Source organism: Phytophthora parasitica (genome assembly GCF_000247585.1).
Source record: "Phytophthora parasitica INRA-310 unplaced genomic scaffold supercont2.37, whole genome shotgun sequence".
NCBI classification, from domain to species: Eukaryota; Oomycota; class Peronosporomycetes; order Peronosporales; family Peronosporaceae; genus Phytophthora; species Phytophthora nicotianae.
The window spans coordinates 191,269-217,414 of record NW_008649023.1 but is presented as its reverse complement, the minus strand read 5'-3'; the positions used below and the strand labels follow the sequence as shown (position 1 = coordinate 217,414).

Below are 26,146 nucleotides of genomic sequence, written 5' to 3'. Positions count from 1 at the left end.
TCGCTCTCTTTCAAGTTTGCTTCAGAAGACTGCGAAAGATATTAAGGCGCTGTAGTTTCTGTAAACCCTAATTGGTGTGATCCCTAACGTGTACACAAATCTGATTTCAGGAATCTCTTGTTGAAGAATCTACCATGCCCTTGGACTGGTTCGCGACGTCTGGGGCTCGGAAGCTGCGCGACAGCAGTGCACTCAACTACCGGGAGTATCTGCGCCGAAGTGAAAGCTGCGTGTCACCGCAGGTTGAGGACGATCTGCGCCAGATCGAGCTGGATCTGCCGCGCACGGGCGCGTCCATACGCCTCTTCCTGTTGGCTCAATACGAACGGGAGGCGTACCAGGAGGACGAGGAACTGCCGCAGCATGTAATGCAGCGGTTTATACCCCATATAAAGAACATTCTGGTGGCATACAGCGTGGTACGCGGGCTAAAGTAGATTTATAGTAGGAGAGATCGAGCCTCATATTGTTATTTTGCAGAGAAACCCTCGAGTCGGCTACGTCCAGGGCCATGCAGATGTCCTGTGTTTCCTCTTTGGGAATGTAAATGAGAAAAGGGACGAGGAGGAGACGTTTTGGGTCTACGCCAGTGTCATTGAGAGGTGTGAATTGCAATTGACGAGCCTCGTGGTGAGCTCTTCACTGACTTTGGGATGACTTTACCATGGCAGAGTTTTTCCAGAGGACTTTTTTGCAAGGGCACCGAAGCTACACGGGTTTCAAGTGGTACGGTATTGTTGTGGGGGTGTTGCAAAGACTCTTAGCTAACAGTCGCTTGAACGATAGGACTGCAAACTGTATCATGAGCTGGTTGTGAGGAAACTCGTGCCATTTTATCCCATTTTAGCCAAGGTGGGGTCTCTACTCATTCCTTATTTGTGATGGTGGTATCTAAAGGTACAGTTTGGTTTGTGTCATTAGGTTGATCTGCCTCTTGTGACGACGCTGTTGTCTTGCAAATGGTTCGTCTCGCTCTGGGTTGGAGAACTGACTTTGCCGTTACTTTACGAAGTCTGGGACACGATGCTTCGGGAAAATGACGGCACGATGCTGCATCTCCTGATTGCACTACATTTCTTTAGACTTGCTGTGGACGAAATTCAGCTCCACATGGTAAGGAGTGAGCATGAATTATACGGCTGGGAAGAAATTAACGGTCTATATGCACAGGAAACGGAGCAGTGGGACTCGAGCTACATCTACAAGATCATATTAGACCAGTGTCAAAGCGCTACTGAAATCGCCCCACAGACACTACTTCAACAAGCACGCACACTGTATGGTCTCAAGGACGAATCTGTCGAGGACATGCGAGCAGCCCTTCGACGACTGCCTCAATTACGCAAGGCTGAATTCACAGTTCTAGCCAAGCAAACGCATTTCAGCCGCTTGGAAATGGAGCGACTTCAAGACGAGTTTACTTTTCTTCGCTACCAAAGGAAAACGTGTGGTCGCTCCAAGCTTCGTGGGCTGAGGCAAGAAGAGCTGGAAAGTGTACTGGCTCGGGAATTCAACACGGTAAACGCCCAACCAGAAATGAGGTACTATCGTCGCCTTTTTGAGTACCTACCTAACGCTCGTATCTTGATTCTCTTCTATCAGTGGCCTATGGATATCTATGGACAAATTTACAACTTTCTAAGACCCGACGGATACGGAAATATTTCCTATTTCAACTTGATTCAGGTATACTTGTATATTACCTTGTCATGCAAATGCCCGCTCGGGGATGTCTTAACATCGTCATATTCTTTGTTTCTGTGTCTAGTTTTTATCGGTTGCGAGTCGTGGAGGGCCAGAGGAAAAGGCACATCTATTGTTCCAGATCCCTAATCAACAGAGTCGCGAATACCTTAATCAGCAAGGCATCGAACAACTTGCAGGTGAGGCTCCCTTATACCTTCTTTAATACAAAAGAGACTTTGTTTAACCTAGTTGATTTTCTATGCTTCAGATTTACTATGCTGTCTACTGACGAATCGGATGTTGGCGGATGCGGAAGGGCATCGAATGCACGAATCTCGTCGACGTGAGAATGGCGAGTCGGTCTCCGATGCTGCCAAAAGCCCACTGCTACGACGGCACTTTCGAACCAAATTACTGTCGCTGACTACATCAGATGGCCGGCTTCAGTATGCTAAATGGCTCGAGTTTACTCTTTTGGACAGCGAGATAACTCAGTTGATGGAGTGGTCCAGGCGTCGATCGGGCGGCTTAAAATCACGCTCTGTGAGCTTCTGGGGTATGACTCCGATTCAACCAGCCCTGAATAGGGCGTCCTCAGACTCGACACTACAACAACAGCAACAACATTCTTCAAAAAAGTTCTTGAAATCCAACACTGAAGACAAACCCGAGCGTATGTCTGGAATCGGGGAGCCCAACAACTTCGGAATCGAGTCTGCACCATTTCTGAAGAAACCAGAATTGGCGGGGGAGAGTCTTACAGAAAGACGACATGTTTCTCTTCTCTCGAGAAAGATGAAAAAGAAGTTTAAGGCTTGTTGGCCACCTGAAGACGCTGATTCATTGATCCGTGACCCATTTAAAGAGCCTCCTGAGACTATCAGCTCCGGAAGTCCGTACGTGTTTTGGTGCCAATGCACAATAAGTTGAAGAATGAACGGTGCAACCTCGATAACTACAGTGCATACCTAGCTAGATATTTTTCAGTCGCTAGCAAACGTGGTCAGTGATATGATGTAGTCGACGTAGGCGGCCACATTGTCATTGATACTCTTGCCCTGGTTGTTTGAAACAAATCAAACTCGTGAGATCACCCACACTAACCGAAAGCACATTGATCGTTTTACCTGCACGGTCCTGAAAGAATATTCGGTCTCTTCGCTGCCGCGCACAACGTTGAAGACGAATGAGTTGGCACTGTAACCCCAGTTCGCGATATCCGCGTAAGGATAAAGTGCTAAAACTTCGTCGCTGGCGCCTAGGATACTGACACCCACGTCGTTGATAGCAAGAACGACACGAGCTGGCAAAACTGCTAGTTGACGCGAATTTCGCACGTGGAAAAGCGTTAAACCGTAAAATGGTTGACGTTTGCAGAGACGCAAATACGCCAGTCGCGCCTGCTGCGTCGACTGCACGCACAAACTATTCACGAAGGATTCGTAGCTAGCGAACACCTGCTCAGCAATGCTACCACGATTCGATGCACTAAGCAGTTGACCAGGAATGTACTCGTCAATATCGTTTCTAGTAAGCAAACAAAAAACATAAGAGTAATTTTTCTGTCAGAACAACTAAAAAATATACAACGTACGTGAATTTACTTAGCGTTGGAGTCTGGTCATTGCCAAGTTTGCAGAACAATTGATAGCCTGCAAGCTCGACAGCAACACCCACGTCACAGACGTATCTTCCACTGAGTACGTTGTGCACGGCTTGTAGATAGTAAAGCCCTACATCGGCTGCAGTTTCATCATCCACGTGTACCCACAGATATGCCTTATAAGTGAGATGGTATCCTTCAACAGCGGGAGCTTTGGTCGTTTCTTCTAACTTGTCTTTCTTCTTTTCCTTCTTCTTTTGGTTTAGTTCGCTCACATCAATGTGCGTTCGCTCCCATTCAGCGTAGAGATCCATAACCCGTTCATTTTCTGGGACGAGGTGTTGTTCCTCGTCGTCATTAGTCTCGAAAAGTGCAAAAGCTTTTACGCGACACACTCCCAGCTTGTGCGCTACCAAACCAGCTAGCTCACGACTCGTCGTCCATGCACTGACCTGCATTATTAACGTCGAGCCGTCTGCAAGCATCACAGTGAAATCATTGAGTGCATGTCGTTGTAGAGCTCTCAGCTCCGATGCACTTGGAATTTCTTTGCGTTCGCCTTTGGTGGCACAGCATCCTAGAGATGCTAGTGCTTCCAGTGCGTACGCCGAGACCTCGGAGTTAGCTTCAGAGTCGCCACCTGCTCCAATGTGAACGCTAATAAACCTCTCGAGACATTCAGCCAGTGGTGGAGACGGTGGGAAAGTCACAAGACAAGCGTTTAGAAGCAACCATCCGTTTAATACAGCATTTCTGACAATAAAGCACGAGCAATATTAGTTCAATCGGCTCAAAACAATAAAGACATGGTAAAACCTACGCGCTGGGATTGCGAGTGAGCTGCTTGCATAGTTGGCAGTAGATTTCGTCCTTCAATGCCGGGGACCGCGGAACGACGTTGCGTAAAAGCTTGAAGCAGTGATCAATCTGGTTCTTACCACTTGCTCGGTTCCCCATAAACCCAGAAACATTACGGAATGCTTGCAGCGCTATACCAGTCTGCTCTTTCGGAAGACGCGTCAATGGAGTTGTGATGAGTTTGTTTTCCCACTCGAGGCGCTTGTTCAGGTCAAACTCGACAGGTTTGTGGAAAGGTGAAGCACGTGGAGCGGTGAGGTTGAAGTGAGTTTGTGCAAATTGGAGTAGTGGGTGGACATCGAACACCATTGCTGGAGCAGGCTCCAGTGCAGCTTGCTTTTTCTTAAGCTTGCTGTTCTTATAGACTTTCTTAGGGTGCAGAACCTCTGGGGCGAGATGTGGTAGCTGGTCGAAAGGCATTCGAGACGAATCGTCTTCAGCATTTGCATCCGGAGTGTACGACTCGACTCCTCGGACTTCGGTGTCCTCAACAGGTCCCGATTCGTTGACATCGACAGGAATCTGCTCCAAGTTTAGTCCAGCCTGAAGGTCGGATTGGGACTCCCAAGCTGAAGACCCAAGGCGGGACTCGGCATCATCATCATCGTCCGCTGCCCAACTGGCAGGGTCGTGATGTAGCTCTGAGGAAGCCGCCAGCTCCTCCAAACTCGGTCCGGTCTCCGCAGAAATCGCGTCAAAGCTCGACGCCATCGCGTGTGTGTAGACAGAAGGTAGCCACTTAATTTAGTTGTCTCTCACCGAAATCGATGAGTCATGCTCTAAAAATGACCGAGCGTCTTGATCTTATCCAAATCGTAGCTCCTTTTGAAAAAGATTTCGCGACTGACTTACCCTCGCATACACTCATCCACGCAGGTGAGTTCCAGCTGTCAGGTGGCTACCAAATTTGTCCACGCCGGCCACTGACTGACAAGTTACCGTGTAGCCAGCAGCTACCCAAACGTGGTTACGGCCCATGTTGCAATCCAATGCCGACCGCAGGAAGATGGCTGCTTGTCAAGCCGACGACACCATGAAAAATACTCGTCCAGCGAAAAAGTGAAAACCTTCTTTTATGGTTAAATCACTAGCAATTATCTAAACTGCAATGTTTTGTTTTTATTTCGCTACATATTACTCTGTCAAAAACATGTCGCATAAAATACCCTACCCTTCGAAGCCAAGTGCGTTGGTTGCCTTTGGGAGCTCATTCATTGTTCCGCCGAGCCTCCAGCAGATCGATCGTCCAGCAGCCCAACGATGGCCAACGACAACAAGCAGCCACCTGTCCCCGGCCTCGACGGAGAGCCGCTGCTGCCCGCGGATGTTCACGACATTACTGAGGAAGGCTCGGACATGACGCGGGACATCTTCTTCGCCATCCTCAAGGAGACGCAGGACGGACCCCCGCGTCCGAAGTCACTGCCGGATCAGAGCGATATATTACACGAGGATATCGGTACGTTTAGCAGATACGAGCTGCAAACGGTGCTATTTGGCGCTAATTGGTACTTTATTGCTACTAAACAGGCAAGGCATCGGACATTGCGCAGCCCGGAGGATTCCGCCGCGACCACGTGATCACCAATTTGGGAGGCAACAGTCCACACGTACCATCATACGTGCAGGACTCGTTCCTTGAGTCCATCCAACCCACGCCAGGCTTCCTAGAATCCGCATACGGAGACTTCATCGTCGCCAATCTGGGCCTTGCAGACGACGACGACACGGATGTACGCGGCAATGGCCAGATGACACAGCAGATGTGCTGCAACAGTTGCCTGACTGAATATTTCTTGCTCTGTAGGAGACTGCGACGCCGCTGTTGAGTCGCGCATGGAAGCGAAGGCCCGAGAAGCAGCAACCTGGTGCCACCGTCGGCAAAACCGTCTTCACGATCCTCAAGTCATTTATTGGCAGTGGCATCCTGTTCCTGCCCAAGGGTTTCCAGAACGGCGGCATGCTCTTCTCGTTGGCTGCATTATGTGCTTCAGCCATCTTGTCTACCTTCTGTATGCTACGTCTGACGGACTGTTCCAACGTGTTGCTCCGCGGTGGTCGCACCAACGTGTCGTACGGTCTTGTGGGTGAAAAGGCCTTCGGTAAAGTAGGCCGCGTGGCTGTGAACATCTCGCTCGTGCTCTCGCAGATTGGATTCTGTTGCTCGTACTTGATCTTCGTGGAGAAAAACATCGGAGAGGTCATCTTAGCCGCCTTCGGTATCCAGAGAACCACGGCGTCGTCATCATTGACGCTCATCATGCTCCAGATCTTGTTGTACACGCCGCTGTCGTGGGTGCGTCGCATCGAATACTTCGCGCTTACGAACCTGTTCGCAGATCTGCTTATCCTGTTTGGCATCGTCTACATCATCTCTTATACGGTGCACACGCTGGATGACGCGCCAGTTGGCAGTGCGACGTGGGAAAACTTCAATTCGACGAGCTGGGCCATGCTGCTGGGCACAGCTGTCTACTGCTTCGAAGGCATTGGACTAGTACTCCCAATCTACGACGCTATGGACGATGATATCAAGCACAAGTTCCCGCGGATCGTCTCTTTGACCATGCTGTTCCTCGTGACGCTCTTCTCGGTGTTTGCTGGACTTGTGTACGCCGCGTTTGGCCAGGAGACGCAGTCCGTCGTCACTCTCAACCTTCCCAGCGCCCAAGACAGTATTGCTACCATGTCTGTACAGCTCACGTACTCGCTCGCGCTTGTGTTCACGTACCCGCTCATGTTGTACCCGGTGGTGAAGATCTTAGAAGGTTATCTGTTCCCTCACCACAGCCAGAAAGGATATTGGCGCTGGGAGAAGAATGGCTTCCGATTTGCGCTTGTGTGCCTTACTGCTACTATCGCGTACTTCGGCAAAGAGGAGCTGGACAACTTTGTGGCGCTTATTGGAGGCTTCTGCTCTGTGCCGCTGGCCTTCATCTACCCGTGTCTGTTCCACTCGAAGCTGGTGAATGACGGTCGTGCCTTAAACAACGCCGTCATTGCACTGGGTATCTTCACCATGATCTTCGCAACATACCAGGCGGTGTCGACATGGAACTAGAGCAAGCAGCAGACTTGTAGGGGGCTTCTTCTTAGATTAAAGCTCGCAAGTGCTGCCGTTTAGTCGTGAGGAGTCTTACACTCGTCAATGTCATGAAGAAATTCACGAACGGCTATGCCGTTTCTTCGGCTTCTTGTTGCTCTTTCGGTCACGTTTCTTGTGCTTCTTGTGCTTCTTTTGTTTCTTCTCATTGCAATCAGGTGAAGGTGGTGCCTTCACTTGTTTAGGTTTGACATCTTCGTCATCAGATTCTTCGGAACTGAAGTCGGGTGCGTTGTCTACAGACACGGTGCCTTCCGAGTGTAAGTTTTCCCAGAGCTTGCGAGTCTTGTCGGCCTTTTTTCGAGCCCAATAGCTGCGTTCATCCTCCTCAACCTCAGCAACAGGGCTACGATCGCGACTACGGCTGCGTCTGGAGCTGTGCCTGCTCCTGCTCCTGCTTCGACTCCGTCTGCGATGTCTCGAGCGACTTCGACTACGACTCCGACTTCTGCTGGGCCTGCGTTGCCGTTTTCTCTCGTCTGATCTTCTTCTATTGCGACTGCGGCTTCGACTGTCGGTTCGTCGGTCTTTCGCCTCGTCCAGCTTGCGTTCCATCCGCTGCAGCGTCCAGCACTTGTCCTCCTCCTGCCGCCGGTTGTGGGAGTTCACACTGCAACAATCGATCGTAAAAATGCTCAGCATGGAGCTCCGGCACAAAATATCAGCACCGCAGTACGAACGAACCCTCGGATAGTGCTGGCTAGAAACGTCTTGTTCACATCCGCTCGTTTGTCGCTTTGGGGTTTGTCCTGCAGCATCGCAATCAATTTAGCTCTCATTAAACGAGCCGGGCGAGCCCACAGCATGTGCAACACGGACCAGATACCCCATGACGCCCCTGGACCCCTCTACGCGTGGCTTCAGCGCCGCAATCTGTCTAGCAATCTCCGCCGCCGCGATGCCATCATCCGCCATCGTTGTCGAATCTAACTGGTCGAAAATCAATCTTTTCAAACTTACCGTAATAAACCCGAATACAAGACTCTTGCTTTACCATTGACCCCGCAGAATGGTGAAGCGTTTGGCGTCGCCTTCTTCCAGTTCCGGCAAGAAGCAGCGCGTCGAAGAGCCTAGTGAAGTCATGCAAAACACTCTCCAGACTACCGTGAAGCTCACACCAGCCGAGGAAAAACTCTTCGCCTTTCTAGTGGACGTGGCTGCTCAGCCCGCAGCCGACGGTGCTGTGCTCCGCGTTGCTGGCGGTTGGGTACGCGACAAGCTTCTGGGTCGAGACAGCGACGATGTGGACATCGTACTGGATCGTATGACTGGGCGTGCCTTCGCGGACCTAGTGAACGCGTACGAGACGGCGCAAGGCCGTACAGCGCGAGCTGTGGGTGTCATCAAGGCCAACCCGGACCAGAGCAAGCACTTGGAGACAGCCACCATGCAAATCGGCGAGAATATGGGCTGGGTAGACTTTGTCAACCTCCGAGCTGAGACCTACGCGTCCGAGGACAACCGCATTCCGACCGTGGAGATCGGTACGCCTCAGCAGGACGCCGAGCGCCGTGACTTCACCATCAATAGTCTCTTTTACAACTTGGCTACGAAGCAGGTCGAGGACTACACTGGCCGAGGTATCGAGGACTTGAGGAACGGACGTCTGCGCACTCCTCTAGAACCACGGGTTACATTCCTGGATGATCCGCTACGTGTTCTGCGTGCCGTGCGCTTTGCGTCCCGGTTTAACTGCACATTGGAGGACGATCTGCGTGCTGCAGCACAACTGGAGGAAGTTAGAGTGGCGCTCATACGTAAAGTGAGTCGCGAGCGTGTGGGTAAGGAGCTCTCCGGTATGCTCAGGGGTAGTGCTGCGCATCCTGAACGTGCGCTGTGCCTGCTACACGACCTGCACCTCTGCGAGAGCGTGTTCCTGCCCTCGGCTCTGCTGGAAAAGACGCCCGTTTGTCGTCCGAATGGCGAGGTGGAGGAACTTGATGCAAACGTGTGGGATCGTTGCTATGCTTACGTGTCCGAGATGTATCGCCACTTGTCTTCGGATGGGGTTCTGGACGTCGACAATCTATCAGCGGAGAAGAAGCATGAGCTGCTTGTCCGTATTTTGGCTTCTCTCTTGCTGCCGTTCTGTGGTCTATGTGTGCGTGATAAGCGCCGTCGATCAATCGCTACTTTTGTCGTCCAAGACTCGCTCAAGCTGCCCAATCGTGATGCAAAGGATGTGGACAATGTATTGACTCACGTTGGTAAACTCCAGGAGGCAACAGTAAATGCCTTTGACCGTGTGGAAGTGGGTCTTCTTATTCGCAGTATTGGTGCCCAGTGGGAAATCTGTCGTGATGCTGCGCTGGTGCAAGAACTCACGGATGCCGGATCGGTAGATGGAGCTGCAGAGGCCCGTGACACGGTATCGAAGCGGTACGATACTTTCAGCTCACAGGTCCGAGAAGCTGGCTTAGACGGTGTATGGGAACTCAAGCCGCTGCTCAATGTAAGTTGCAAGTGTGACTTTGTGTTTGATGAGTGTACAACTAACCATTTCTGTTGGCAGGGAAATGATTTGGTGAAGCAACTTGGCGTGAAACCAGGTCCGCATATGAAGGAGCTGCTCGATCGTATTATGGCGTGGCAACTCTCCAACCCCGAGAAAACTCGCGACGAGTGCATGGAGCACTTCAAGGCAGTTGTTGCTGCTGAGGCGAAGTAACGTTACAGCAATAGAAACAATTGGATGTAGGTAGTCGGATTAGTAGATATACAGATGCAGGTTGCACTCCTTTCTATCTAGATGACGACGCTAAAGTCATTGCGCTTGTCGCCTGACACCAGCAGCTTGTGTGGGAACGAAGCGTTCTCATTTACAGTCTCGATCCGCTCCAAGCAGAGGAAAGCGACTTTGGGCGAGTCTTTGGTCTCTCGCACGCGGAAGCCCACGGCCTCTAAGATCTTGGCAAAGCGTGCGTACGTCATGAACTGCGAGTGGCGAAGACACAGTAGCGGCAGCATCAAGAACAACAGTCCTCCTTCTTTCAAGTGTTCCCGATAGAGTCGCAGCATCTCGCCACGCTTGTCGGCACCAGGAACACAGTTAAGCACCATACTGGACACGACAACCTGGAACTCGCCCTCAGGTTTGAGGCTGAAGAAGTCGCGCTGTTCGATGCGTTCGTGTCTAGAGTTGAGGTCGATAGCTCGCACGTCCAGCCAGGGACATGACAGCAGCTGCGTGTTGATAGCGCCGACCTCCAACACTCGCAACGGAGGTTGTTTGGCCTTGGGTCGCAGCTCGAAGCGAGTTAGTAGCTGGAAGACCCACTTGGACGTGCGGTGGAAGCTTGTGCTGAGGATACTGGCGTCCTGGTAGGCCTGTCGACCACCCAATTCCTCTAACTGCCTGTTGATCTCAGCGATGCGCTGCTTCTGCGACTCGTCCAGTGACTTGTGCTGCTTGAGGCGGTCCAACTCATGCGTCAACCGATGGAAGTTCGTGGTCACTTGTCGAGCTTTACGTCGCGACTTCATGCGCGGAGGTGCAATGTGCAGTGCCTTGCGGGACTTTTTGGCCTTCTTCACCTGCTTGGCCGCCGGCTTCGACGCCGCAGCACCGCCGCCATTCGCAGCGCTGATGCCCATGGTAAAAATGCATTTACTGTTTGACTAAGTTGCTCTTGTGGCAACTTAAAAACCTTACGTTGCATAAGTGCGACTACCAAGGTAGGTCGCGTGTCAATCACAGACCTGATAATGCGCTTCGTGGCCTGCGTACTCTCTTCTCTAGCGGCATGGCGCGCCGCCAATGCATTACCAAGTAGCGACGTGTTCCGCAGAGACCGCTGGACTATGCATGACCCCGGTTTCCAAGTGAAAATCGACGTGGCACCGTCACAGGACGAGGTTTGGATCACGGAACAGAGCTTAGCGGGCCAGGAGAGCGACGCGCTGCACGTTTCCTCCACTGTGTTGGACGTATCTGTGTCGCTTCCCGAGGGCTTCAGTACCAATGAAGCGCTCGTAACCATGTCGATTTTTGAACCGAGCAGCAGCAATTTGGACGACGCGGCATTCGAGATGTTCATCGACTCACATCTACAATATGCGACGAAGTACCGAGTGGAGCTGGACCCCAACAAGGCCAGCGACCGGTTTGTGCTGCGCGTGTATGTGGAAGTCAGTGCTGCGCATCGAAATGGCACAAAGGTGGAACAAGCTGGAGCCAAATTACGAGCTTTCTATGCCCGGTGGGTCGATCTCAGTCCGTCGGAACCGAGGTTCCTGTCGTGTGAGAAGGATGACACTATCTACGAATATGAAGACGAACGGGTGTCGCCACACCCACCAACGAATATGCCTCAGGACCTGTGCAGTCGCTATACTATGGACGGTCGGATGCCAGTCCGCAAGTGGTACTTTGATGACCAAACGTGAGTGGGCTGTGATAGCAACCAACTGTTGAGTACATGTTGTTCTTCGCTAACTCGTTGCGTTTGTCTCTAGCGGCGTGGAGCGTTCGTACGGGGAGGAATTTTCACGCGAAACAATTGATTCCCTAGTCGAGGACGCACGCAGGAAAGTTACAGGGTATTCTAGTGCAGACACGTTCCTGTACTCCGCACTGGAAAAATATCCGCTAAAAGACAAGCGCGTACTCATCGTCGGTAGCAACGGCCGTCCATGGATTGAGAGTCTGTGTCTTGTTCAAGAAGCAACATCCTGCACCACTGTTGCTAGAAATCGACTACGCTACAATCACCCAAAACTGCAGACTTTCACCACGGCTGAGTTTATCGATGATATTGCAGCAGCTGAGAGATTTGACGTCATACTTGCAGTCAAGTCAATTGCGAGCGAAGGTCTTGGGCGGGCTGGTGACCCGCTGGACCCTGACCGCGACCTGAAGGTCATGCAGGAGCTGCACAAACTCGCCGCTCCTTCCTGTAAGCGTAGCACCGAACAAGGGGATCTAAAGAAGTCTGTCACCGTGTTCCTCGCTGTGCCAGTTGGACCTGATACGTTGGTATGGAATGCTCAACGTCAATATGGGCCTCTCCGACTGCCTTTGCTCCTTCAGGACTGGCAGCTTCTCGACAGCTACGGCTTCTCCCAGGACGACTTCACCGCGCCGTTCACTGTGTCGCACTCGCCACTCTTCGTGCTGCAGTCCACTGCATCATGTGATCAGGATACTAGAAGCACTGCAGCCGAGGAGCACACGGAGCTATAGCTGCCACGTCACAACACATCAAAACCACCAAAGTCTTCACAAACGCTTTCAAGATGCAGAAATTGAAAGAAAAAATGTGAAAAGGCGACACTATAGTCGATTCTGCGCCTGCTCTCTTGCTATTTTCTCGTGAGCTCAAGCATAGCGACGCGTCCACTCCGCAGCTTCATTAACACGTATACAGCACAACCAGTTAGCTCGCCAAACTTCCATCGCATTATCTTACTCAACGTACCCATCTGCACAGCTCCGGCTTCGTCCGTCTTCCAGTGGTCCGCGACGTCGTTGGCAAGCGGGTCATCGGGGTTGGGCGCCGACAGCAACGCCTGGATGCTCAGCAACACAGTGCGGATCTGCAGGGCCGGGGACCATTTGTCCTTGAGGATGTCGAGACAGATGCGGCCCAGCTTGTCGATGTTGGGGTGATAGATGCGCGTCAGGAAGCGCACCTTGGGAGGGGCCATGGGGTAGTCGGCCGGCAGGAACAGCTCCAGCTTGAAGATACCGTCTGCGTAAAATTACTACTATAAGTCCCAAATACCGTGCATACTCACAAGACAGCCACGTACTCTCGTAGGGCGACGACTGCGGACCGGCAATCACCACCTGGAAGTAGCGGAGGTTGTCTTCATACGGCGTTGCACTGATTCCAGCCACTGCAGACACACACTAGTCAGCACGCAGCTCTGTTATACACTTCAATATAACCGTAATGTACGCACCAGGCTCCGCTAGCAGCCGTTGGGTTTCCTACACGCAACAGATACATCGTCAAGTGATTGAATGCAATCCACGCCTTCCGACATCGTCTACAGCAGCTCAGCGAGGCGAGGGGGTACATACGCCAACGCTACGGGATCGTACCTTGACGATGCGGCGCGGGAGAGCACTTGCCATGGTTTCTTGGGTCTTCGACTCGCGCACTTCCTTCACGCGCCTGGACTGAGTTTCCTACTGATCGATTCTCCCCATGCAAAGCGGCGTTACCTGTAAGAACATATATTATGTAATTGTAAAGGTGACCCAACAGAGTGATGGTCATGTTGCAGTTGCCTTTTTTGTCCGCACTCGTTTGCCGATTCACTTGAGCTGGGTGTGCCGCGCTATATATAGAGAACGGCGGTGGCGGAGTGGAAGCTGAAACAAGAACGGAAACGGCTCCGTCGTGAGAGCGCCCAGAGGAGCGACCGACGGATGCTGCGGGGGCTGGTACATGGCAAAGATGGCGGACTTTGACGACATCGACGACTTCAGCGACCACGCGGTGCAGGGGAAGCCCATTAAGGCCTTCAAGAACGGCCACTTCGACAATCCTAAAGGTAGGTGCTAAAAGGGTAAAACTCGAAGCGATAGACTCATTTACCCTGGTTGTGTGTAGTGCTGTTCGTGCAGCATCATTGGACTTGGGATGAGTTCCTGTGTGCAGCTTCTCAGCGCCTGGAGATGGTCCCTATGGCCTCGAGAGTGTTTAACGCGGACGGGGCCGAGATCGACGACATTATGTGCATCGAGGAGAACGACATGTTGTTCTTTTCCACTGGGAGGTCCTTCAAGGCTCCAAATTCAAGAGGAGAAGACGCACAGAACAGCAGCGACGAGAAGGTCGCCAACGTCGTAGGAGGGTACAAGGTTACTACACTGCTGGGCAGAGGAGGCTTCGGAGAAGTGCGACTGGGGGTACATCAGCTCACGAACGATAAAGTGGCGCTCAAGTTTATTCTGGTGAGGAAGTTTGAGAGTGTTGAAGTTAAAATCTTGTTTATTGATTCTGGAAATGATGGTAGAAAAGCGAGATGGGGTCATTGGGAGACGTCGAGCGCACAACGACGGAGATCCAATGTCTGACAGTAAGTTTCATTCGTTGTGAAGATTTTGCCGTTTTACTTATTTAATGTGTAGGCGCTGAATCACCCGAGTATCATCAAGTTGCTGCGTGTGATCAACGAACCAAATCATATCGTGCTTGTGTTTGAACTCTTGGAAGGGTATGCAGATTTATTGGTATTCTGGTTGTGCATACAGTACTGATGTGTCTCAATACGCATCTAGTGGCGATTTGTTCCACTACATCAAGCAATTTCCAGGCGGCTTGTCGGAAGAGGATGGCGTTGGGCTATTCTCTCAAATTCTTGGTGGCGTCGGATACGCCCACAATCAGCACATTTGCCACCGCGATCTCAAGCTGGAAAACATTTTGCTCACAAAGTAGGCTTGTCATGACATTGGTGTTGTTTCATTTCCCTGACTCTAATGTGTCAATTATTTTGCCAGTAAAAACGATATTTCCACGGCCAAGATCGCAGATTTCGGCCTAAGCGATTTTTACAAACCGGGGGCTATGATGAAAACGAGCTGCGGGTCCATTTCATACTTGGCACCCGAAGTTTTCCGTGGGACATCCAATGCCGGCCCACCGCTCGATGTTTGGAGTCTCGGTGTAATATTGTTTGCGATTGTGTGTGGTCGACTGCCATTCGAAGGCCCTGATCTCCAAGGAACCAATCGTCCTCGTGAAAATATCATCCGAAATCGCATCATGCGGTGCCAGTTCAAGTTGGATACAGATTTGAGTCCTGCACTCACAGATCTCGTAATCCGAATGCTCAAGCCTGATCCAAACGAGCGAGCAACCATTCCGGAGATTTTCAGCCACCCGTGGGTGCGTGGTATTACTGGAGCTTCTGGCTGTCTACCAACTGCCTTTGCCAGCGCATCCTTACAAGACAATGTAGACGACGATGACGACGATGACGGGAGCTTCGCCATCACTTACACACCTGCATCTCCTACCTCCATTCCAGCAAAGACAAATGGCGAAGACAAGTTACCATCAATAGTTCAGCGACATTCTCGTACAGATATAACAATAGGCGGATTGATACCAAGTGTAACACCAACAGCTACTCATCAGTTGGTAACAGCAACCGCCACCTCCAGCGGGAATACGGCAATGCCCTCAAGTGGGAGCCCTCTAACGTCTAGTGGAACACCAACTGGAGGACGGATGCGCGCTGGACGGATCATGGACCACCCGCTTCAACATAAAGGGACAATGAAAGCTGAGAAGCACTCGCCACGGCCAACAGGATCCGGAAGTACTGGAACGATGAACACACCCATGCCCGTAGCATTGAGTCCGAATCATCCTGTCACTTTTAAACGATATGCTTCGTCTACAGGCAATACTCGCTCAAGACCTCGCCAGCCTGTTTCATCTCCAACCAGCAGCTCAAGTGGAGTCATGGTAACTAGCAACGGGAGTGATAAAGCCCACGCAGAGCGCGCTCCAGCACATCCCGGAGACTCTGAACGATTGCCCGTAGCACACCCCAAGCACTCAAGACGACGATCCGATAACTATGATGATGCAGCAGATTTTCCCATGGCTCATCATGGAACGAAAGCAGGTCACGGGGCTCTGAGTTCACACCCACTAGAGACGATAGGCAGGAAGAACCACAGTCACCCAGAACCGTCAGCAGCTAGCGACTAAGTAGTTACCCAGGAATCGAGACAGTAAGCAATCAAGACATCCAACGTATAAGTTAAAGCTCAACAAATTCACAACCTCATATCCATTTCTTTTTCAAACCACTATATGAAAAGGTCGGTTTGTGAGAGTGTAGATGTCGTACATTAGTCGTTGACTTTGTTCCAGGTGCTGCGTGTGTTGCTCTGTGCGAAAAAGTGGCTGCCCGAACTCCGTTATATCACTTCGGAGTCGCCGCTGTAAACGTGATAGAATGAAGGGGGTCTGTGCAAGATACACTTGAAAGATCGTTTAAAACATTAGCTGAACTAGCGTTGGTTGTCAATGCATCATAGACGCTTACCTGCTAGATCCTCATACTCCTTGACACTGAACGTGATTAATTCCTCCATGTCTAGATTTTGTAGCAGCGAGATGCCAACTCGGCTAACAGTTTTTGTTAAGGACAAATTTTAGCACGAAGTCTTTGACAACATGACTTAAAAGCGAAGTACCTTGCGAATGAGTCGCCTGCTAAGGTGATGACTGGGAGTCCTGCGTACAGTGCATCGGTCGCAGTTGAATGCGCACCATACTACATGTTATGACAAAAAATGGTTATTCGATGCTAAGCCGCCGACCAAATTCGGCCAACTTACGATAAATGTATCGAGAAAAAGTCCTCCAAATCGATGGCGCTGTAGGTGCTCACCCTTAGGTATCCTGCAGTAATATGTTCTTAGAAGATCAGCGTTGTTACCATGAGCATTCATTTTTGTCTTACCTAGACACAAATCGGATTCTTCCTCTTGAGATTCCTTGTGCCTGTGCCTCCTTCCATAAGTTTTTCTTAATTTCACGACTCGTGACGGATTCGGCAACACCATCTCCCATCTGATTCCTCCCCGGGTCCAACAACAAGAGAGAGCTCCTAGGCACACGGCGTAAAATGGACATCCACGTGCTGAATACAGACGCCTTCAGCTTGTCGATCTTGTTAAAATTTACGAACACAAATCCATCGTATTGACCTTCTCGTGTCTCAATTTTCCACAAATCCGAACGCTTTGCTATCCTTTCGGATGAAGCGAGAATTTGGTCATAGTGGTTGACTTGGTAGCAATTAGGAAGTACTACGAGCTTCTCGGTGAACGATGTCGCCAACTCCGCAGGCGGCACCACATATTTATCCACGATCACATAATCGATAAACGGCGCGCCTGACGTTCCCGGGTACACGAGATAATTGACCACAATTGGTGCTGGTCGAGCTGCAACAATTTGCATGCGTCCTCCTCGAGTATGACCTTGTGCGTCCATAATAATATGAATATGTTCATCACGAATCACCTCGGCACTCTGCTCGAAAGAAGCTGCAGACAAATCGAAAAACTTATCGACATTGTCAATTACTCTTTGGCGGATCGCGCTACCATCGTCTCTCCCATACCCGAAAGCCATCGCCTTGATCGAACCTCGATCTCTAGTTGCGAATATGCCCTCCATCAGATGCGCTGTCGGATGATCCGAGAAATCGTAAGATAGATATCCCACATTCAAACTCGCTAACTGCTTGTCGTGCTTTCCACATAGCTTTACTGGCGGTACAACATCATTGCTTTCTGTACCACCACCAGAATTGAACGCTGTAGAAAAATGTACAGCTAATAACTTTCTGTCTTGTGGTGACATGTCATGCAGTAACGAATCAAACGGTGTGAAAACCAATCGTGCATCAGACGTTAACTGCAGGCTGGTTACCATCGTCCATAGATAATCAAATTCGTCTTCTGCATTTGCCCACACGCAGGCACTAAGCTTGGCTCGGACCACATGTACCATGAGATGCATCCGTGCCATCTGTGCTGATAACCCATTCGGGTAAATTGTATCAGGAGAAGCGGTGATTTCTTCTAAAGCGCGCTCGTACCAGCTCAAAGCGCTCACAATATCTTTCGTAAGTTCATACGCCACACCAACATTGCCCATTGCCATAATTTTCAGCTTTACAGAAGCTGAAGGAGAATTTATCACATCCTGCAAAAAGAAAGTTAGCTGTTCAGATCTAGAACATCGCTATATCAATAAAAATCGCACCAGATAGTGTGGAATCGACTCATTCACATCGCCGTGTTGATGGTGGAGGGCAGCAATGTTAATCCTCGCTTCACCGTGAGTGGGTTCGATCGCCAGAGCCTCATTGTAGGCGTCTGCAGCATCTAAAATCTACGTCCAACACAAAAAATCTAGTTAGTCCTCTACCGAATAAATCTCCAGCAGCTCTATCAGCGACATACGCGCCTTGCCTAAATTATCCAGAGTGACTCCATAGTCGAAGTAAAAAGCCGCAGAACGCCCACTCTCGCCCACGCGTTTGAACAAGCTCTCCGCCATCGTAAAATCTCCCCCATGATGATACGCCAACGCCAATCCACGCATTAAGGAATCCACTTGCGCATTATCCAATGGGTCTACCTCTCGTTCTGCAGCGTGCAAAAATTTCAGCGCCTTTGGTATTTCCCGTTTGCCCGTGTAAACTTCGCCAATCCGCTGCAACAATATAACATTTCGTGGTTCTGTGGCTAATAGAGCGCTCAAAACTTCCAGCGCTTTGTCGAATTCTCTTCGTCGCTCGTAAACTGATGCAATGCCAACGAGAGCTTGTCGATCTCCAGGCTGTTGCCTCTCGATATGCTGCAATATTTCCATAACCGAGTCCAAGTCATCGGACTGCCATAACTGGTCAGCGGTTTGCCAAAGATCGTCAATACTCCATGAGATTACAGTATTAAGCAACGTAAAGCTTAAGAGAAGCAGTATAGCGAGGTAGTGGCGGGTTGATCTGGAGCTCATGGTATCTAGAGCTTTTTGACACGGTGGATCTTTTATCAAGTTCTGTAATAAGTGAACACTAATTTTCAGTATCCAATACACCAGTCATTCCGGAACAGATCCCGAAACGACACAAGCAAAGATCATGGTACAGGATACCGTTAAGCTAGACTCGATATCGCTAGCAGATGTCTTGCAGCACGTAAAAGAAGGCGCGAAAGGGACTGAGTTACATTTACATCGGTCTGGACTAAACCCCAGTCTGGCGGTGCAACTTGCGGACTTTTTGGAGACCAATGCGACCCTCACGCACGTAGATCTGACAGGGAATCGACTGGGTGAGCATGGAGCAGGTTGTCTAGCCACGTCGTTGATGAAGAACAGTACCGTCAAGAGTCTGGTATTGGATGACTGTGGATTGACGAGCGAGGCGTTGAAAGAATGGGTCGTCTTCTTCCGATCCGGTACCAACACGACACTACGTCACCTCAGTCTAGCACACAACCAGATCGACGACGATGGAGCTGAAGCTCTCGGTGCAATGCTACAAGCTGCTAATACACGAAACATGCTCTTCGATCTGCGTGGTAATGATCTATCAACTCACGGATTACAAATTTTAGCCGATGCCATGAAAAATTCATGTCCGGCTTCAGTCACTACCGTTCAGGTGGCGGGCAACCAGGACGATGACGAGCCGGAAGCTGAAGTGTATCGGACGAGGATGGAATTCTACTTGCATAAGAATATGGCTGCGATCGAGAGAGAAACTCTTTTTGAATCTATCAAAAAGATTGAACTGTCGTCGCTGGAGCTGGTGGTGTGTCATTTCCAGCACATTGTATTGACAATTGCCGAGGCGGATTCTCTTGGTGCTGCACTGCGGGGTAACCATTCGGTCATGGAACTAAGACTAGAAGATAACGCTTTGCCCGAAGAGGGTACACGACGTATACTACGTGCACTTCGCACTAATCGGAGTGTACGTACGTTGTCACTCGTGGACAACAACATCGGCGACGGTGGATTTCGTGAACTGAGTGAACTGCTTCGAGTACCGACAACAACGCTTAGAGCCGTCACGATTGCCAACCCAACGCAGTTGACCCCTGGAAATGGGTTGGAGGTCATCGCTCCACGCACAGGCAGTTCGCTTCATTACACATTTGCAAATTACGCTCTACTAACATCACTTTCGCTTGCAAATTGTGGACTGGACGATCTTATGGTTGGCGTCTTGGTCTCTGGTATCGCTTGGAGTGGACGTATCGAAGCTCTTGACCTGCAACGCAACAGCTTTGGTGACCGCAGTGCTTACGTTTTGGTACAGATGATGCAGCGCTGCGTGCGTCTGTATCGGCTAGATCTGGTACGTCTTTTTGCCTGTAACTAGAGATGGCTTCACGCTAACGTTGATCCTGTGTTAGTCCGGCAATGATTTTACTCTCAGTGGTTTATCACCGCTGCTCCCTGCCGTTTCCTCTCATCCACAGCTTCGTATGCTGCTCTTGGGTCGCTTTCCTAGTTGTGAGCAGTGCACGCTGGATCATATTATCAATGCAGTAGAGCAAAATCAAACGCTTGTTCAGTTGGAACTGACAACGACACACCGTCATACGAGTACGAGCGAGCGCATTGCTAGTCTCAATACTCGTCTGCGTGCGGTTCATGGCGAAGACTTCGAGCGAGAGAGGCAACAGCGAAAAGAGCAAGCGGAGATACATGAAAAGTGGTGTCGACAACGGGCTATCGTGCACCAACTAGCAAGAACGCTGGTCGATAACCTTGCACGCCATACGTCAAGATGAATAAAACTGTTCTGCTCATACAAGTAATACATTTAACGATACTCGACATGTACAAGATGCAACGGCTGCCAAAATGGCCTTCATGACGCTGTGTCACGTAGCTCTATCAGCTTGGGAAGTAACAGCAGCGTGGCTCGAGCTTTCAGCTCGACAAAGGCTTTTGCGGGGCCGATTAGCCGATGGCACGCGTCCGACAACTTCAACTCGTGCGAGCCACAGATTTAGCGCACGAAAAGATCGCTTTGCCGCTTTTAACAACCTTCGAGAACTAATACTCGCTCTAATCGTCGCCTCAAAACAACTATCTCTATCTATACCTTTCTCATGTCCATACAATAAAACCTTGGATATCTTTTAGCGTCCCTTCCCTGGCCACGATCTTTTCCGATGGACCAATTGAAAAACCTCTCGAAACTTGCGTTTATGCCACAATGCAAAGCAACCTTCAAAGAGCTCAAAGCCGAGCCACGTACGCACGCAAAAGCTGGGGCCAGCATTCGTTGCCCCCCCCCCCTCAGTCTCCAATCACGTCGGACACCCACAGCTCCAATTCCTCGGGCGACATGCTCTCCGCCGCTGTAACTCGCTCCTCCCGCATGACGGTCAAGGCCGTGCGCGCCGCCAGCTCCTTCCGTGTCGAGACGGACTCGATCGGAGAGGTCAAGGTGGACGACTCCAAGTACTGGGGCGCGCAGACGCAGCGCAGTCTCGAGAACTTCCCCATCGGTGGCGCCCGCGAGCGCATGCCCATGCCTGTGATTAAGGCCTTTGGCGTCGTTAAGAAGTGCGCAGCCAAGTACAACCTTCAGCAGGGCAAGCTGGACGCCGCTGTGGCCGATAAGATCATCGCCGCGGCCGACGACGTCATTGCCGGCAAGCTGGACGACCACTTCCCCCTCGTGGTCTTCCAGACTGGCTCGGGTACTCAGTCCAACATGAACACGAACGAGGTCATCAGTAACCGCGCCATTGAGCTGGCAGGCGGCGTTCTGGGTAGCAAGACGCCCGTGCACCCGAACGACCACGTTAACATGGGCCAGTCGTCCAACGACTCGTTCCCTACGGCCATGCACATCGCCGCAGTGCAGGAAATCCACCGTGTGCTGCTTCCTGGTCTTCACAAGCTGCACGACGCTCTGGACGCCAAGGTCAAGGAGTTCGACGACATTATCAAGATCGGACGCACCCACACGCAGGACGCCACGCCTCTCACTCTGGGCCAGGAATTCTCCGGCTACCGTGAGCAGATCGCGCTCTCTATTGAGCGCGTGGAGCGCGTCCTGCCCAACCTGTGCAAGCTCGCACTGGGCGGTACCGCTGTGGGCACGGGACTCAACACGTCCAAGGGCTACGACGCTGAGATCGCCAAGATCATCGCCGACGAGACCAAACTACCGTTCATCACGGCTCCTAACAAGTTCGAGGCTCTGGCTGCCCACGACGCTGTCGTGGAGGCCAGTGGTGCCATGAACACCATCGCCTGCTCGCTCATGAAAATCGCTAACGACATCCGTTTCCTCGGTTCGGGCCCGCGTAGTGGTCTAGGCGAGCTCACACTGCCTGCCAACGAGCCTGGCTCGTCTATTATGCCTGGCAAGGTGAACCCGACGCAGTGTGAGGCTATCACGATGGTCTGCGCTCAGGTCATGGGCAACCACGTGGCTGTGACGGTGGGCGGCTCCAACGGCCACTTCGAGCTCAACGTGTTCAAGCCCGTGATGATCAGCAACCTCTTGTCCTCGATCCGCTTGATCGGAGACAGCTGCAACGCCTTCACGGACAACTGCATCGTGGGCATTGAGGCCAACCGCGAGAAGATCGACCAGCTCATGAAGAACTCGCTGATGCTGGTGACGGCGCTCAACCCGCACATCGGATACGACAAGGCCTCCAAGGTGGCCAAGACGGCGCACCAGGACGGCGCCACTCTGCGTGAGACTGTCATCAAGCTCGGATACCTCACTGGCGAGGAGTTCGACCGCTTCGTGCGCCCCGAGGACATGATTGGCCCCAAGTAAACTGCTAAGCGCTCGTACCACAGCAGCCAGAGGACGGGTTTGCTTCCGTATGCGCAGGAGTTGTGTAAGAACAGAAAAATAAAAACACTTGATCGCTCTATGGAATGGCACAAAGCTACAGGAATGTGACGAGGCTCAAAGCTCTGTCCGTTGCGCCTCGGGTGTTGCCACTGACGTCACTGTCGGTACTGACAGCGTTGTTCGTCTTCGGTTGGTGGAGCTCTGCATCTCATAAATAGCGGCTTGGAAGGGCAGGTACAGCGCGTTCTGAATGGCAAATGACACATAAAATATTGGTAAATTAGACCTCAATCCTTCTTTAGCAGCGTTCATCTTCAAAGGTTGACGCACCAACTGCCGCTCCGCCGTTCCCAACTCCTTGGACAGCTCCACGGTCTGTCGATTGAGCTTGGCCAGCACCTGATTGAACTGACAACGTAGGAATGTGTCAATGACCCGTTCTTTTTTACTCTGCAGACAGCGTGTGATGCAACTGCTTGGCATCCTCACCTGTTGCATTGCAGTGGACACGTTAGCCATGGCCTCCAGCAGGCGCAACTCCTCTTCCGCCACGTCCTCGCCCTCCATCCAGCGCTCACCAGCGTCCATTATTGCAAAATTGTCAACTGAACCTTCCCGCTCAGAATTTTGAGCAAGAAACAATACTTTAAATTCTGAGTTTTCATTGGTCATTTAAAACACTCTATCCTTCTCATTGGCCAAAACCTTTTCGGTATATAATCAGATGCTTTTCATCCACAAAAAATCTGGAAGGATCATTTCCACACTCATCACCAAGACCTCACTGTGTCAATCCCTGTACGTCGCCATGTGGATGCAGAACTCAGTGGCGGGCGGCAACTTCCACGACCGCAACCGCTTCGGCTCGCAGTATGGGCAGAGCTCGTACAGTGGCGGGGCGTCGCACGACTCGGGCGCTGGCGACTGGAAGAGCAAGATCCTCGAGAGCGGCCAATGGCTCGGCGGTAAAGTCATCGAATACGGCGGGAAACTCGCGCGCGGGCCCAATACGGACTCCATCCCGGACCACTACGCGCATCAGATGCCTCGAAATGATGGTCGTGCCAATTGGATGGCAGATATCCGCAGTTCCTCGTCTTCCTACTCGGGAGGGGGCACTGGGGGATACGGAGGGGGTTACCAGAACGACTTTGCCACGGAGAGACCGAAGGCGTACTCGGACTACAACAGGGGGCACTCGAGTAATCCACCAAATGCTTATGAACCCAAGAGCTTGAGCTCCACGGACCACCACAAGCATCGCCACGCCAAGAAGAAAAGTGACAGTAAGAAGAGCAAAAAACACAGCAAAAAGAGCAAAAAGAAGCAGCAGAGCGAGAGTGAAAGTCCGTCGGAGAGCGAAAGCGAGGAATTGTCCATTTCCGAGTCCTCGGAGACCGAATCAGCGGACGAACGACGCCACAAGAGCAAGAGTAAGAAAAAATCCAAGACCAAAAAGCACGGCGGATTTTATTCGAGTGACAGCGACGAAGACGTCGGCAAGCGTAAAGCTTCAGCGGATTACTCGTTCTCGTTCGACCCAGCCAAGCTGCCGCCTCCACCCGTAGAGGAATCGAAGGAGTCCAAGAAACCCAAGAAATCCAAGAGCAAGAAGGAGAAAACTGGGAAAAAGTCGCGTACACGCCGCCAATCTGTTGCATCCACCGACGAGGAATCCGTTTCGGAGAAGGAAAACACTCGTGCAAAGGCGAAGAAACGTGGCAGCAAGAAAGCAGCAGCAACAGCAACAGCAACAGTAGACTTACTGGGAGTGGATCTGGATGCTGAGCCAGTGGCCCAGCCTGCCACTGCTACGCAGGAAGTGCAGCCTTCGATCTTCGACACGCCACAGAATCCTCTGCAAGATCTCGCTGGTTTGAGCTTCGCAGCTCCCGTACAGGCATCTGCTCCGCAGCCGTCAGTGTTTGATACCAACACGGCTGCTTCGACTCCAACTGAAGCGCAGCCTCAGCAAACCGAAGCGTTCCGAACGAGCCTCCTGCCAGAGAATAACATCGTGGACTTCAACTCGTTAGCGAGTGAGAAGAAGAAGACGCTGTCTGCCAATCCGGAGGAGAAGCGGACGTTGAACGACATGCAAAAAGCTCGAGGTGCCGACCAGCCGACACCTGTGATGGCGATGCCGATGCAAAGTCAGCAGATGCAGCAACCGAATATGATGCAGCTGAGTATGAACATGAACCAGCTCCAGCTCACAGACGGCAACATGCAGCAGCAAATGTACCCGAACATGCAGATGGCAATGAATCACCCGCAGATGATGATGCAGCCTCAAATGGCCATGATGTCGCAGCCTCAGATGATGAACATGCAGCGTATGCAGCAACAGCAATTTGCTCAAGCCAACGCGACTATGACGCACCCGTCAGGAACGCAACAGACTTCGCAGACCATGAATGGAGCTAACAACCCAGACCCGTTCAACCAGATCTCGTAAAAAAGAACAAGTTCCACCCCCAGGTTTGCTAGAGTGTCGTGTTCTTCGTAGCTTTGAACTGAACATGTTTTATTGTCTTCGGCTTTAACTAGAGTGAATTGTTGTGTCTGGAGATTTTCGTTGCCCAAGCAAATTGCTGCATAAACTTTATTAACAAAATCTCCAGGTACTTAGTTTTTGCCGACGTCTCGAGGTGCTCCCCTCTTGATCTGGACCTGTTCATTAAAAGTGAGTCAAGTTGTTTGGACCACACCTTATCCTCGAGAGCACTCTCCACCCCATTGAAATATGCTTTTCCTTCCCAAAGAAAGAAAGCACAACAGATTTCGAGTGCATGTCGGCGAAAAGTACCTACCTACAGAACTACATGTACTCGTACATTTGATTGAGGAATGTCTGGAACGTGTCATGGTTCAAGCGTTGCTTGTGAACTCCACTTTTACGTACTTTCGTATCTCCAGGAATTTATTATCTGCCGGCGCCCCCAAGGCGCTTCTCTCGTGCTGGTTAACCTTAAGGCGCAGCCACCTGGTGGCTCACCGAATTCCCTCTCTGTGAGGGTCCGTCGCGGACGGAAACCACGTCACGTGGAGAAGCTTCCTCGAGAGAACTCTCCATCCCATTAAATTGTGCCATCCGGTCCGCAGGACGACAGCACTACAGATTTCGAGTGCATTTCGGCAACAAATAACAATCTACTCTTCTGTAGACTTCAAGAATGTCTGCAGCGTTTCATGGTCCAAGCAAAATTGCTGCAGGAGCTCCACCTATATCTCCAGGGATTCGCTGTCTGCCAACGTCCCGAGACGTAACACCACCATCATGTGGGAATCTTTTTCGGGTGTACTCTGCACCCAATTTGCACCATATCTAATAGATTTCGAGTGCAACTACTGTACTAACTACCGACTATCCAATCATTCTCGCACATTCGACTCAAGAATGTCTGGAGCGTTTCATGGTCCAAGCAAATTGCAGCAAGAACTCCACACAATATCTCCAGGGGTTCATTGTATGCCGATAAGAGCCGAGGTGCTAGCCTCACGCCCAGGATCTACACACAAGGTGCCGCTTTTCAGCAACTCCCTGGCCCACCCAGGCACGAAGG

The 26,146-nt window shown here is 51.2% G+C and overlaps 14 protein-coding genes across 27 annotated transcripts; 8 read left to right on the top strand and 6 right to left on the bottom strand.

Annotated features, from left to right (window-relative positions):
* Nucleotides 1-76: 76 nt before the first annotated feature.
* PPTG_13861 (hypothetical protein) lies at nt 77-2,994 on the top strand. 12 transcript variants are annotated; one of them, XM_008910295.1, is made up of 9 exons: nt 77-419; nt 481-602; nt 672-726; nt 787-852; nt 922-1,113; nt 1,171-1,518; nt 1,603-1,686; nt 1,769-1,883; nt 1,955-2,994. In XM_008910295.1, the coding sequence occupies exons 1-9, from the start codon at nt 135-137 to the stop codon at nt 2,614-2,616; spliced, it is 1,929 nt and encodes a 642-aa protein (XP_008908543.1). In that variant the 5' UTR covers nt 77-134; the 3' UTR covers nt 2,617-2,994. The 12 variants fall into 12 exon arrangements, with proteins under 12 accessions (XP_008908543.1, XP_008908541.1, XP_008908542.1 ...); XM_008910293.1 differs by having other exon boundaries at nt 1,171-1,686; XM_008910294.1 differs by having other exon boundaries at nt 922-1,518.
* PPTG_13860 lies at nt 2,447-5,209 on the bottom strand. 2 transcript variants are annotated; one of them, XM_008910290.1, is made up of 4 exons: nt 4,110-5,209; nt 3,281-4,042; nt 2,814-3,213; nt 2,447-2,744 (listed from the first exon to the last, which is right to left on the bottom strand). In XM_008910290.1, exons 1-4 carry the CDS (start codon nt 4,856-4,858, stop codon nt 2,670-2,672), a joined length of 1,986 nt encoding a protein of 661 aa, XP_008908538.1. In that variant the 5' UTR covers nt 4,859-5,209; the 3' UTR covers nt 2,447-2,669. The 2 variants fall into 2 exon arrangements, with proteins under 2 accessions (XP_008908538.1, XP_008908539.1); XM_008910291.1 differs by having other exon boundaries at nt 2,814-4,042.
* A 109-nt stretch (nt 5,210-5,318) lies between these two features.
* Nucleotides 5,319-7,361, top strand: PPTG_13859 (hypothetical protein). Its single transcript, XM_008910289.1, has 3 exons — nt 5,319-5,606; nt 5,678-5,880; nt 5,955-7,361. Exons 1-3 carry the CDS (start codon nt 5,408-5,410, stop codon nt 7,206-7,208), a joined length of 1,656 nt encoding a protein of 551 aa, XP_008908537.1. The 5' UTR covers nt 5,319-5,407; the 3' UTR covers nt 7,209-7,361.
* PPTG_13858 (hypothetical protein) lies at nt 5,491-8,212 on the bottom strand. The gene is made up of 3 exons (XM_008910288.1): nt 8,070-8,212; nt 7,935-7,999; nt 5,491-7,860 (listed from the first exon to the last, which is right to left on the bottom strand). Exons 1-3 carry the CDS (start codon nt 8,163-8,165, stop codon nt 7,311-7,313), a joined length of 711 nt encoding a protein of 236 aa, XP_008908536.1. The 5' UTR covers nt 8,166-8,212; the 3' UTR covers nt 5,491-7,310.
* An 18-nt stretch (nt 8,213-8,230) lies between these two features.
* On the top strand, nt 8,231-10,051 carry PPTG_13857 (hypothetical protein). Its single transcript, XM_008910287.1, has 2 exons — nt 8,231-9,702; nt 9,763-10,051. Exons 1-2 carry the CDS (start codon nt 8,260-8,262, stop codon nt 9,916-9,918), a joined length of 1,599 nt encoding a protein of 532 aa, XP_008908535.1. The 5' UTR covers nt 8,231-8,259; the 3' UTR covers nt 9,919-10,051.
* Nucleotides 9,849-11,236, bottom strand: PPTG_13856 (hypothetical protein). Its single transcript, XM_008910286.1, has one exon. It carries the CDS (start codon nt 10,842-10,844, stop codon nt 9,996-9,998), a length of 849 nt encoding a protein of 282 aa, XP_008908534.1. The 5' UTR covers nt 10,845-11,236; the 3' UTR covers nt 9,849-9,995.
* Nucleotides 10,448-13,262, top strand: PPTG_13855 (hypothetical protein). The gene is made up of 2 exons (XM_008910285.1): nt 10,448-11,632; nt 11,706-13,262. The coding sequence occupies exons 1-2, from the start codon at nt 10,956-10,958 to the stop codon at nt 12,430-12,432; spliced, it is 1,404 nt and encodes a 467-aa protein (XP_008908533.1). The 5' UTR covers nt 10,448-10,955; the 3' UTR covers nt 12,433-13,262.
* Nucleotides 11,769-13,413, bottom strand: PPTG_13854 (ubiquitin-conjugating enzyme E2 N). Its single transcript, XM_008910284.1, has 5 exons — nt 13,297-13,413; nt 13,155-13,182; nt 13,002-13,088; nt 12,668-12,940; nt 11,769-12,596 (listed from the first exon to the last, which is right to left on the bottom strand). The coding sequence occupies exons 1-5, from the start codon at nt 13,327-13,329 to the stop codon at nt 12,568-12,570; spliced, it is 450 nt and encodes a 149-aa protein (XP_008908532.1). The 5' UTR covers nt 13,330-13,413; the 3' UTR covers nt 11,769-12,567.
* A 241-nt stretch (nt 13,414-13,654) lies between these two features.
* Nucleotides 13,655-15,989, top strand: PPTG_13853 (CAMK/CAMKL protein kinase; the record flags this gene model as incomplete). The annotated part of the gene is made up of 6 exons (XM_008910283.1): nt 13,655-13,751; nt 13,811-14,154; nt 14,217-14,279; nt 14,332-14,417; nt 14,482-14,637; nt 14,704-15,989. 6 exons carry the CDS (start codon nt 13,655-13,657, stop codon nt 15,923-15,925), a joined length of 1,968 nt encoding a protein of 655 aa, XP_008908531.1. The 3' UTR covers nt 15,926-15,989.
* On the bottom strand, nt 15,983-18,755 carry PPTG_13852 (the record flags this gene model as incomplete). Of its 2 annotated transcripts, XM_008910281.1 has the most annotated exons (7): nt 15,983-16,200; nt 16,266-16,348; nt 16,417-16,496; nt 16,561-16,624; nt 16,686-17,938; nt 17,999-18,127; nt 18,203-18,755. In XM_008910281.1, coding segments are annotated over 7 exons (2,344 nt in total), but the record flags the coding sequence as incomplete, so codon positions are not given. The 2 variants fall into 2 exon arrangements, with proteins under 2 accessions (XP_008908529.1, XP_008908530.1); XM_008910282.1 differs by lacking the exon at nt 15,983-16,200 and having other exon boundaries at nt 16,209-16,348.
* A 100-nt stretch (nt 18,756-18,855) lies between these two features.
* Nucleotides 18,856-20,588, top strand: PPTG_13851 (hypothetical protein). The gene is made up of 2 exons (XM_008910280.1): nt 18,856-20,102; nt 20,161-20,588. Exons 1-2 carry the CDS (start codon nt 18,879-18,881, stop codon nt 20,539-20,541), a joined length of 1,605 nt encoding a protein of 534 aa, XP_008908528.1. The 5' UTR covers nt 18,856-18,878; the 3' UTR covers nt 20,542-20,588.
* Nucleotides 20,589-20,950: 362 nt separating this feature from the next.
* PPTG_13850 (fumarate hydratase, mitochondrial) lies at nt 20,951-22,859 on the top strand. The gene has a single exon (XM_008910279.1). The coding sequence runs from the start codon at nt 20,973-20,975 to the stop codon at nt 22,557-22,559; it is 1,587 nt and encodes a 528-aa protein (XP_008908527.1). The 5' UTR covers nt 20,951-20,972; the 3' UTR covers nt 22,560-22,859.
* Nucleotides 22,695-23,168, bottom strand: PPTG_13849 (hypothetical protein; the record flags this gene model as incomplete). Its single annotated transcript, XM_008910278.1, has 3 exons — nt 22,695-22,826; nt 22,911-22,988; nt 23,070-23,168. The coding sequence occupies 3 exons, from the start codon at nt 23,166-23,168 to the stop codon at nt 22,695-22,697; spliced, it is 309 nt and encodes a 102-aa protein (XP_008908526.1).
* Nucleotides 23,169-23,306: 138 nt separating this feature from the next.
* Nucleotides 23,307-25,305, top strand: PPTG_13848 (hypothetical protein). The gene has a single exon (XM_008910277.1). The coding sequence runs from the start codon at nt 23,389-23,391 to the stop codon at nt 25,036-25,038; it is 1,650 nt and encodes a 549-aa protein (XP_008908525.1). The 5' UTR covers nt 23,307-23,388; the 3' UTR covers nt 25,039-25,305.
* The last annotated feature ends 841 nt before the right edge of the window (nt 25,306-26,146 follow it).

Excerpts from the sequence above, each read along its gene's own strand:
- PPTG_13851 (XM_008910280.1), top strand. The coding sequence starts at position 18,879 with ATGGTACAGGATACCGTTAAGCTAGACTCGATATCGCTAGCAGATGTC. Across the intron at positions 20,103-20,160 it reads GTCTGTATCGGCTAGATCTG|TCCGGCAATGATTTTACTCT; the intron begins GTACGTCTTTTT and ends ATCCTGTGTTAG.
- PPTG_13856 (XM_008910286.1), bottom strand. The coding sequence starts at position 10,844 with ATGGGCATCAGCGCTGCGAATGGCGGCGGTGCTGCGGCGTCGAAGCCG.
- PPTG_13848 (XM_008910277.1), top strand. The coding sequence starts at position 23,389 with ATGTGGATGCAGAACTCAGTGGCGGGCGGCAACTTCCACGACCGCAAC.
- PPTG_13858 (XM_008910288.1), bottom strand. The coding sequence starts at position 8,165 with ATGGCGGATGATGGCATCGCGGCGGCGGAGATTGCTAGACAGATTGCG. Across the intron at positions 8,000-8,069 it reads GGGGCGTCATGGGGTATCTG|GACAAACCCCAAAGCGACAA; the intron begins GTCCGTGTTGCA and ends GCGATGCTGCAG. Across the intron at positions 7,861-7,934 it reads CTAGCCAGCACTATCCGAGG|TGTGAACTCCCACAACCGGC; the intron begins GTTCGTTCGTAC and ends CGATTGTTGCAG.
- PPTG_13859 (XM_008910289.1), top strand. The coding sequence starts at position 5,408 with ATGGCCAACGACAACAAGCAGCCACCTGTCCCCGGCCTCGACGGAGAG. Across the intron at positions 5,607-5,677 it reads TATATTACACGAGGATATCG|GCAAGGCATCGGACATTGCG; the intron begins GTACGTTTAGCA and ends GCTACTAAACAG. Across the intron at positions 5,881-5,954 it reads CAGACGACGACGACACGGAT|GAGACTGCGACGCCGCTGTT; the intron begins GTACGCGGCAAT and ends CTTGCTCTGTAG.
- PPTG_13861 (XM_008910292.1), top strand. The coding sequence starts at position 135 with ATGCCCTTGGACTGGTTCGCGACGTCTGGGGCTCGGAAGCTGCGCGAC. Across the intron at positions 727-786 it reads AGCTACACGGGTTTCAAGTG|GACTGCAAACTGTATCATGA; the intron begins GTACGGTATTGT and ends CTTGAACGATAG. Across the intron at positions 1,884-1,954 it reads AGGCATCGAACAACTTGCAG|ATTTACTATGCTGTCTACTG; the intron begins GTGAGGCTCCCT and ends TCTATGCTTCAG.
- PPTG_13854 (XM_008910284.1), bottom strand. The coding sequence starts at position 13,329 with ATGGCAAGTGCTCTCCCGCGCCGCATCGTCAAG. Across the intron at positions 13,089-13,154 it reads ACGGCTGCTAGCGGAGCCTG|TGGCTGGAATCAGTGCAACG; the intron begins GTGCGTACATTA and ends GTGTGTCTGCAG. Across the intron at positions 12,597-12,667 it reads AGCCGGAGCTGTGCAGATGG|CTGCGGAGTGGACGCGTCGC; the intron begins GTACGTTGAGTA and ends GTGTTAATGAAG.
- PPTG_13857 (XM_008910287.1), top strand. The coding sequence starts at position 8,260 with ATGGTGAAGCGTTTGGCGTCGCCTTCTTCCAGTTCCGGCAAGAAGCAG. Across the intron at positions 9,703-9,762 it reads AACTCAAGCCGCTGCTCAAT|GGAAATGATTTGGTGAAGCA; the intron begins GTAAGTTGCAAG and ends TTCTGTTGGCAG.
- PPTG_13855 (XM_008910285.1), top strand. The coding sequence starts at position 10,956 with ATGCGCTTCGTGGCCTGCGTACTCTCTTCTCTAGCGGCATGGCGCGCC. Across the intron at positions 11,633-11,705 it reads TGGTACTTTGATGACCAAAC|CGGCGTGGAGCGTTCGTACG; the intron begins GTGAGTGGGCTG and ends GTTTGTCTCTAG.
- PPTG_13850 (XM_008910279.1), top strand. The coding sequence starts at position 20,973 with ATGCAAAGCAACCTTCAAAGAGCTCAAAGCCGAGCCACGTACGCACGC.
- PPTG_13860 (XM_008910290.1), bottom strand. The coding sequence starts at position 4,858 with ATGGCGTCGAGCTTTGACGCGATTTCTGCGGAGACCGGACCGAGTTTG. Across the intron at positions 4,043-4,109 it reads CTCACTCGCAATCCCAGCGC|AAATGCTGTATTAAACGGAT; the intron begins GTAGGTTTTACC and ends CTTTATTGTCAG. Across the intron at positions 2,745-2,813 it reads ATTCTTTCAGGACCGTGCAG|GGCAAGAGTATCAATGACAA; the intron begins GTAAAACGATCA and ends TCAAACAACCAG.